At 45.0% G+C, this 9,387-nt stretch overlaps 1 protein-coding gene across 1 annotated transcript; it reads left to right on the top strand.

The window, feature by feature from the left end:
• The first annotated feature begins 538 nt into the window (after positions 1 to 538).
• LOC137527272 (olfactory receptor 1f45-like) lies at positions 539 to 1,465 on the top strand. Its single transcript, XM_068247778.1, has one exon. It carries the CDS (start codon positions 539 to 541, stop codon positions 1,463 to 1,465), a length of 927 nt encoding a protein of 308 aa, XP_068103879.1.
• The last annotated feature ends 7,922 nt before the right edge of the window (positions 1,466 to 9,387 follow it).

The raw sequence follows: 9,387 nt of genomic DNA on the forward strand, positions 1-9,387 counted from the left end.
TTGGATAGTGTAATGGTTGACTGGTTGGATAGTGTAATGGTTAAGGGCTCTGCCTCTGACACAGGAGACCTGGGTTCGAATCTCAGCTCTGCCTGTTCAGTAAGCTGCACCTATTCAGTAAGGAGTTCTTTGGGCGAGACTCCCTAACACTGCTAGTGCCTACTGAGTGCGCTCTAGTGGCTGCCTCATAAGTGCTTTGAGTCCGACAGGAGAAAAACATACAATATACAAAAAAAGGAATTATTATTATTAAATACGCACAGATGCGCGTATGGTGTGAAAGAGGCCTCATTCACAGATTAAGAATGACCATCATCAGTCTGGCGTGCATGCGTGATCCATAAACAATCGAGAGCCACTGGTGTAGATGACAGACCTGAAGCCCTTTAATGTAAGTAAATAAGAACATTTTAGGACTGATGGTCAGAATGGATAGCAGACAGCACTGACGGTAAAAAGGTGTTTTGTTCTGATCATGATTTTGTTTTTGAATTGTTATGCAAGCTTTGTAATATTCCCTCTTTTTGTCTTTGGTCAGATGCTCGCAGCTAATTTCTCCACTCTTCAGTTTGACCTGTTGGGATTCTCAGACTTCCCACAGATTCGGGTTTACCTTCTTATGGTTTTCTTCATCATGTACCTCATGACCCTCTCAGGGAACCTGACAATCCTTTCTTGCATAGCTTATGACCAATCCCTCCACTCTCCCATGTACTTCTTCCTGAGCAACCTATCACTGGTGGACATCTGTTTCACGTCCAGCACAATCCCGACCCTTCTCTCATCCCTCCTTTCCAACAAGTGGTCACTTAGCTTCATATCTTGTGTCACTCAGATGTTTTCCTTCATCTCTTTCGGCAACTTGGAGAACAACATCTTGGCCGTCATGGCATATGACCGTTATGTGGCCATCTGCAGCCCGCTGAGGTACTCCTTGAAGATGAACCACAGTATATGTGTTGTGTTGGTCGTCATCTCATGGATAGCTGCCTGTTCTCATTCTCTTCTACACGTCCTCATGTTGACCGCTCTTCGATATTTTGGAGTAAAAAAGGTTAATCATTTTTTCTGTGAAATCTCACAAGTACTGTCCGTGGCCGATTCAGACACGTCGTCAAACTTCTCCCTTATTGTGACAGAGGGGGCGGTGTCCGTTGCCATACCTTTCCTATGCATCATCCTCTCTTACACGTTCATCTTGGTGGCACTTTTCCGCCTTCAGTCTACTGCTGGTAGGCACAAGTCCTTCTCGACTTGTTCTTCTCATCTGACAACGGTCTGCCTGTTCTACGGGACAATAACCTCAGTTTATTTCCGACCATCTGGCGGAGCAGCTGGAATTGGGGAAAGGGCGGCTACCTTGGGGTACACCTTACTCACGCCAATGCTGAATCCCATCATCTACGGCTTAAGAAATGACGCAATGAAGAGAGTAATGGGTAAAGTTTTTCAGCGGAAAATATAAAAGTATAAATTTGCCCAGAGCAAAGATAAAGGAAGGTGTATAACCTGGTACACACATGAGAGTTTTGTTACCCAAAATAGTCAGTAGTACACATTTTGGGGTGGATGTTTTGGAATGATCACTGTATGGACATACTGTACAGCCCCCATCTGAGCAGCGGGTTCTACTTTATGGAGAGAAGAGGTGGGAGGAGACGCAAGCAGCACTGCACTGTGGGAGCTTTCTTTGAAATTTCTTCAGAGCAAAAGGGCTATCAGTCAAGATGATAAATACTGGCCGATCTCAGCCGAAGAGTTCAATGACATCAGGGGACAGCTGTACGCACTTCAGATTTTCAGCAGACTCAATCAAAAATAGTTTTGGCCAAAGAAAATCTAAAGTGTGCTTTGTAGCTTTAGAATTAGAAGTGTTTGTTGATGGTGGGTTAAGAGCATTTGTAATGGTTAGTTTAAGGTTTAGAGTTTATGGGCCATATCCTAAGTGCTGGCTAGTTCTTAATTCAGGTGAGGGGAGCTTCGCCTTATCCTACTTAATTTAACACCCCTGTAGCAGAAAATAATTCGCTTGGGCGATATAATCTCTTAGCAGGCCCGGCCCTAGACTTTTTGCCGCCTGAGGCGATCTTCAAAAAAAGGGGGTCGCCACAGATAACCGAAGCCCCCCACGTAGCTGCGCTGGAAACTCCTAGCAATTTACATACCACCGCAAAAACTTCCTCCGCCTCTCGCCGCAAGTGCCGGCGCTGTAATTACAGTGTTCTCTCACTGTAATTACTGTGTATCGGAGCACCAGCAAAGCATCTTCGAAGCTCGCTTCAGGACTCCCCATTGGTCTACTGTCTGCAACATTTCATTGGCTCAGACAGTGGACCAATGGGGAGCCCTAGCAGGAGCTTCAAAGATGGATTGCTGGTGCTCCAATACACAGTGATTACAGTGAGAGTACACTGTAATTACAACATCGGGAAACTTATGGCGGGTGATTAGCCGCGGTATGCAAATTGCCAGGGGTGTCTGACGCAGCTACTTGGGGGGTTTTGGCGATGTGAGGTGGCCCAACGGGGCGCTCTGGGGGTGTCCTTATTAAAGCAGACCCCCAGATGCAGCAGCGGATGTTCAGCGTGTGCGCTTGCATGTGTGGGGAGCAAGGCCATGGTGCTGAAGGATAGCACCACAGTGTAAAGCCCCCTTCACCCGGGAAAAGGGAGCATCGCTCAGGCTTTCACCTGAGTAATGCTCCCTAACAATCCGCCACTGCGCAAAGGAAAACGGCAATAGCATTGCATCTACAAGCTACTTATCGCCTGGAATAGAATATGGCCCTATGGGTCCCATTTATAAATGAGAGAACAGTATCTGACAAAACCACTCTAACTTTAAAATAACACCACACTTCAGGAGACGCATGCTGAAATCTCCATTCTACATTGTTTTGTCAGTTAACTGCTCAGACAGAACCTCGTTTTCCCTATCTAAAACAGACAGGTAACATGCTCTTTGCTTCCAATTGAGATGATTTTGACACCTGGGAGCTTGCAATACAAATGAGAGACATACAAATATAGGATCTACTTTTGAATCCATGGGATACCAGCCTATAGTGTATTTGTGCCTTGAATTATACAACTGTCTTATTCACGAAACGCGGCGAGATATTGAGTATAGTATATCTCGGCCATTGTATAACTATTGCTATTTGAGTATATATATGGACACTCTGATCCCAGTGTGACCCCACCTTAGTTTTTATAGAGTGGGGGTCACTAAGTTGGGAGCGAATTCCGTTGAAAAGCCCCTATTGAAAAATTGTATGAGGAATTGTTATTGTATGTAACAATGATTAGTATGATGGCTATATCAGCTTGTGTCTGTTCTAGCTACATAGAAATGTTCTTAATATGTTTTATATGTTTATAATAAAATATATGTTTTAATTATTAGATGATCTGACTCAAAACTCATTTATATCTCTGAATACATTGAGAAGCTGGTTGTCCTTAAAGGGAACCTTAACTGGTGGGGAGAAAAAAATTCACTTACCTGGGGGCTTTCCCGAGCCTCCTGCAGCCGTCCTGTGCCCGCGCCGGTCCTGTGCCCAGGACGGCTGCAGGAGGCTCGGGAAAGCCCCCAGGTAAGTGAATTTTTTTTCCCCACCAGTTAAGGTTCCCTTTAAAAGCTCTATTTGCCCATATCAAGATTTGCATCTTATGAGGGCTAAAAGGGACATACCTAATGTAACTTTATTGGATGATATTATTTACCAGCACCCATTGGTCCATCTATACACAGGGCATTTGAATCAGACCACTTTTCAGTGCAATTGCCACTCTAACAATTAGGCTGGATTCACAGTAGTCGGTTGAATAACGCATGCGTTATGAGTGTGAATTGCAGTGGAGACTGGACATAGTCTATACATACATAGTCTATACAAAGCCTGCATATAATTCAAAGCCTGCATGCAGTGAGATATAATAACATAAAGCGATCAGTTACAATGCAGCACTGTGAGCAGAGTTCATATCTAGGGAAAACTGCACCCGCCTGGGGTAGAGAAGGAGGGGGAAGAGTCACCATCCAAAAAATGGAAGGTGTAATCTAAATGTAATTGGTTGTGTCCAAGTTGATGTGAAGCATGATCTGTAAGAATGAAGTACGGCAATAGGTTAGCCTGTACATATTTTCTAAATAACAGTTAGGCAGCGTGTCCCTCCAAATGATGTAACCAGGGAGAAAGTAACCAGGGAGAAGAATGCCCCCCAGATAAAAACTAGAATCTAGATGTAGAATGTCTGGGATGCTAAGGAGCACCACCACTAGTACGAGGCACCCACGACACATGCCATACCTGCACCCCTGTAGATACGCCTCTCACTGTGACACCCCCATAGAATTGTATGAGCAGCGAATTCACATGCAGAATTATTCTGTAACACAATTGAGCACTGTAAACTAGACCTTTTTTTTAGTTTTATTTATTTATTTAAGTGTTTATACAGCACCGACATATTACACAGCGCCTGTACAGAATATATTGTCTTGTCACTAACTGTCCCTCATAGTATCCCCACCATGGCCATATGTCTATGTATGTATCGTAGTCTAGGGCCAATTTTAGGGGAAGCCAATTAACTTATCTGTATGTTTTTGGGACGTGGGAGGAAACCGGAGTGCCCAGAGGAAACCCACACAGACACGGGGAGAACATACAAACTCCTTGCAGATGTTGACCTGGCTGGGATTCAAACCAGGGACCCAGCGCTGCAAGGCAAGAGCGCTAACCACTACGCCACCGTGCAGCCCTACAGTTATTGAATGATCGTTCCAATAGCCACATTTGTAAAGTGGCAAACCTGCTTAATTTACATTTTGTTAAGGGTCGTTTTCCACTAAACACGATTTTGCTGCATTTTCGAAGTGCTTGCAAATCGCAAACTGTAAAGGTGCGTACAGACATACGATAACGATCGTTCGTTGTAAACGACAAACGATTGTAAAGAAGAAATTGGTCGATGAACATTAGAAAAGTTTCAACATCATTCGTACACAAACAATCTGGGAACGATCGTTGTGCGCGCAGAGCGGAAATGACATCATTTTGGATCGTTGGGAATTTCAGTGAACGATCTTATCGTTATAAGGAAGCTATGTCTATAACTTGGGGCAATAGAAAAAAGTAAATTACATGAATTAATGGACAAAAAGTCGAGTAGATCGTTATGTAACGAACGACTATTAAGCGTAGATTACAGGAAATGATGTAAAGATCGTTATAAAAACAAAGTTTTCTGATAAACGGCCTGCACAGTGTTGTAGGAAGTTGGTACATTTGGAAACGTAGTTTTCTGTACGGGAATACTTTGTTTTGACCATGGCTTCTCACTTATCTCGGCAAAAGAGAGCTGCTGTAGCTTTTTTTTTGTTTATTGAAAGTGAAGCAGAATCTGAACTTGTTTGTTCAAAAGAAGAAAGGCCGTGTTTGGATGAAAAGCTGGTTGGAAAAACGTGATCTTCTGTCTCGGGACAACTTGTTCTGTGAATTGCGCCTTACTTCACCGGAGGATTTCAAAAATCATTTGAGAATGTCCGATACAGCCTTTGATTTCCTCTTGTCTGTAGTGACTGCAGACATACAGGAATGTGATACCTGGATGCGAAAGAGCATTACACCATCGTTTGTGTGCCACTTTACGCTACTTGGCCACTGGCAAGTATATCCTTACAAGACTTAAAATTCACTGTAGGTATTTCTTCACAGTCCCTTGGAACCATTATTCCAGAAACTTGCCGGGCTATAATAGATGGTTTGAAAGACGAATATTTTAAGGTCAGTATTATGTTGTTACAAATCTATGTTACTCATATATGCCTAGTGCACACCAGAGCGGTTCGGTTGCATTTTTAGGAACGCTTGCGGATGTAGAAACGCTTGGGTAATGTATTTCAATGAGCTGGTGCACACCAGAGCGGGAGGCGTTTTGCAGAAACGCAAACTCCCGGGCTGCAGCATTTTTTGGATTTCGGAGGCGTTTCTGCCTCCAATGTTAAGTATAGGAAAAACGCAAAACGCTTGATAAAACGCCAGATCAGAGCGTTTTTCCAGGCGTTTTTGATACAGTAGCTGTTCAGTAACAGCTTTACTGTAACAATATCTGTAATCTGCTACACAAAAACGCTACCAAAAACGCTTTACTTTAAGTAAAAAACGCTACACAAAACCGCTAAACGCTAGCAAAACGCTCCATAATAATAAGAAAAAACGCTTCAAAAACCGCTAGCGTTTTATGGATCTGCTAGCGGTTTTTGCTGTGCACTAGGCCATATGTTTGTATCTACATAGTATTTACATAGTATTTATCTATCTATATATATAATAGACTAAGTGCCTCAACCTTCAAACAAGAAGAAGAAGTACTTTGCATGAGAAAATGTATGCGTGCTTAAACACCAAGTTTAAGGCCTCTTTTCCACGGACTGTTGAGCTGTGTGCTCAGCAAGCAGTTACCAGGCAGCAGTGAGCAGATACCAGGCAGCAACAAGCAGTTACCAGGCAGCAGTGAGCAGATACCAGGCAGCAACAAGCAGTTACCAGGCAGCAGCAAGCAGTTATCAGGCAGCAGTGAGCAGATACCAGGCAGCAACAAGCAGTTACCAGGCAGCAGTGAGCAGATACCAGGCAGCAGTGAGCAGATACCAGGCAGCAACAAGCAGTTACCAGGCAGCAGCGAGCAGTTACCAGGCAGCAGCAAGCAGTTACCAGGCAGCAGCAAGCAGTTACCAGGCAGCAGCAAGCAGTTACCAGGCAGCAGTGAGCAGTTGTGAGAGTTTGAGAGCCATTTCTCTGCCTATTCACAGTCCATGGAAAAGAGGCCTTACCCTAGCAAGTCTGACATTGCAAATCTGGCCTAATTGGCTATTCATGAGGCAATGCTCATGCAAATGCATGCACAAACCAATACCACAAAGCAGTCACCCTGCTACATGCTACATTAGCACTATCCGGCTTAGTGCACACCAGAGCGGTTCGGCAGCGCTTTGCGATCCACTTGCGGCTGCGGATACGCTTGGGTAATGTATTTCAATGGGCTGGTGCACACCAGAGCGGGAGCCGTTTTGCTGAAACGCATACTCCTGAGGTGAGGCATTTTTTGGATTGCGGAAGCGTTTCTGCCTCCAATGTAAAGTATAGGAAAAACGCAAACCGCTCTGAAAAACGGCAGTTCAGAGCGGTTTTGCAGGCGTTTTTGTTACAGAAGCTGTTCAGTAACAGCTTTACTGTAACAATATATGAAATCTACTACACCAAAAACGCTTTACAAAACCGCAAAATGCTAGGTGAAATGCTACAGAAAAATAAGAAAAAGCGTTTCAAAATCTGCTAGCATTTTGCGGATCTGCTAGCAGTTTTTGGTGTGCTCCAGGCCTCCAGGAGCGCCACGGGGAGGATTCCCAATGCCCCCTTTTTATACAACTGGGGGACCGCAGGGTCCCAGGCTCTCTCAGTGCCTGGAAACCACAGCGGCACCCCGGAGGGGGAGGCTGGGTGGCGTGGACGACCCCCCCCCCCAAGTGTGGCCAGCGCCGGGGAGAGCCGTCTGCACCCACCTCCCAATATTAAAAACAGGCACTTACCTTAACGTCCATTGCGTTCTGCTACATGCGCATTAATTTGGGGGCACCACATGAGAAAGGAGAGAAGCATGGGTCACCCCGAGCTTTAGAGCTCAGGGCTGGCTCACATACAGCACTCCAGAGGGGGGGGGGAGGAGGACAGGCGCACTCATTCCAGGGTTCACACCACCGGAGCAAGCCATCCACCACCTGCCTCCAAAGGATACAAACTGCACAAAATGCTTTCCATGAGAAAATTAATGTGCATGTAGCAGAACCCAATGGATGTTAAGGTAAGTGGCTGTTTTTAATATTAGGAGGTGGGTGCGGACGGCTCTCCCCAGCGCTGGCCACGCTTGGGGGGGGGGGGGCGGCTGCGCCACCCAGCCTCCCACTCCGGGGTGCCGCTGTGGTTCCCAGGCAGCGAGAGAGCACTTTGCAGTATTGGTTTTTTTACCCTGCATAGTTTGGCATGCGAAAGCAAATGCATATTTGCATGAGCATTGCCTCATGAATAGCCAATTAGGCCGGATTTGCAATGCCAGACTTGCTAGGTTTAAACTTGGTGTTTGAGCACGCATACATTTTCTCATGGAAAGCCTACTTCTTCTTGCTTCAAGGTTGAGGCACGTACTCTATTAGATAGATAGATGCGGCGTATGCTACGACGCGGGTTGGCTAGTAGTATAGTATTTATCATGTGTATTCATTTATTTTATTTTCTGTTCACAGTTTCCTCAAACACGAGAGGAGTGGATGTTAATTGGCAACAATTTATTTTCTTTATGGAATTTTACTAACTGTGTGGAGCCATTGATTGCAAGAACCTTTGGATTATACCCCCTGCACATTCCGGATCTTCTTCTTATTATTATTATAAAGGGTTTTTTTGTACTATATTGATGGCTATAGTTAATGCAAATTATACGTTTATATACGTTGACATCGGAAAAAAAATGATGTATGTCAGATGGGGGAGTAATGGAACAAATGACAAAGCTAAAAAACAACAATCTGCATCTCCCAGATACTTATCAGACCAAGTTTGGTCTAAATTTTGTTTTTGTGGCAGACGAGGCCTTTCCATTACACCATCACATTTTGAAGCCTTACCCTCAAAAAACTATAAACAAGCAAAGGGAAGTGTATAATTACCGTCTCCCTAGGGCAAGGCGTTTAGTGGAGAATGCATTTTGAATATTGGCAAATCGTTTTCGTGTACTCCACACTGCAATAAACCTACGAATTGACAAGGCCGATAAAATAGTTTTTGCATGCTGTATGCTGCATAACTTTCTAAGAAGAGAGTATGGTGGAACCTATTTGCCTCAGCACTCTGTGGATACTGAGGACATTGCTCATGGACGTATCCTGCCAGGGGATGTCCCTACTGGCCTACAAATTTCTGCACCCCGCAATGCTACAACTGAGACCAAAAGAACCAGAGAAATGTATAATAATTATTTTAATGATGTGGGTTCTGTCTCCTGGCAAGACAGAATGATTGTTTAAAGGGATTGGGTTCTAAGAAACCTATTAGTACACAGAGGCTGGGTCTGCATATAATCACCAGCCCCCCACCCCCCCCTCCCCCCGCGTTCTGCTGTCCTCCATAAATAAAACCGCCATGCTAGCGACACGCAGAGTGTTGATAGCCGTCTGTTTTCATCTGCACTGTCACTCTCGCCACTCCCCCCGCCTCCTCTATGTCGCCGCTCCCCACATGCGTCCCTTCCCTCCCCGCTGATTGGAGGGAAGGGACGCAGGCGGGGAGCGGAGAAATAGAGGAGGTGGGGAAGCGGCGAGAGTGAC

Source organism: Hyperolius riggenbachi, chromosome 8 (assembly GCF_040937935.1).
Source record: "Hyperolius riggenbachi isolate aHypRig1 chromosome 8, aHypRig1.pri, whole genome shotgun sequence".
NCBI lineage: Eukaryota > Metazoa > Chordata > Amphibia > Anura > Hyperoliidae > Hyperolius > Hyperolius riggenbachi.

Excerpts from the sequence above, each read along its gene's own strand:
- LOC137527272 (XM_068247778.1), top strand. The coding sequence starts at position 539 with ATGCTCGCAGCTAATTTCTCCACTCTTCAGTTTGACCTGTTGGGATTC.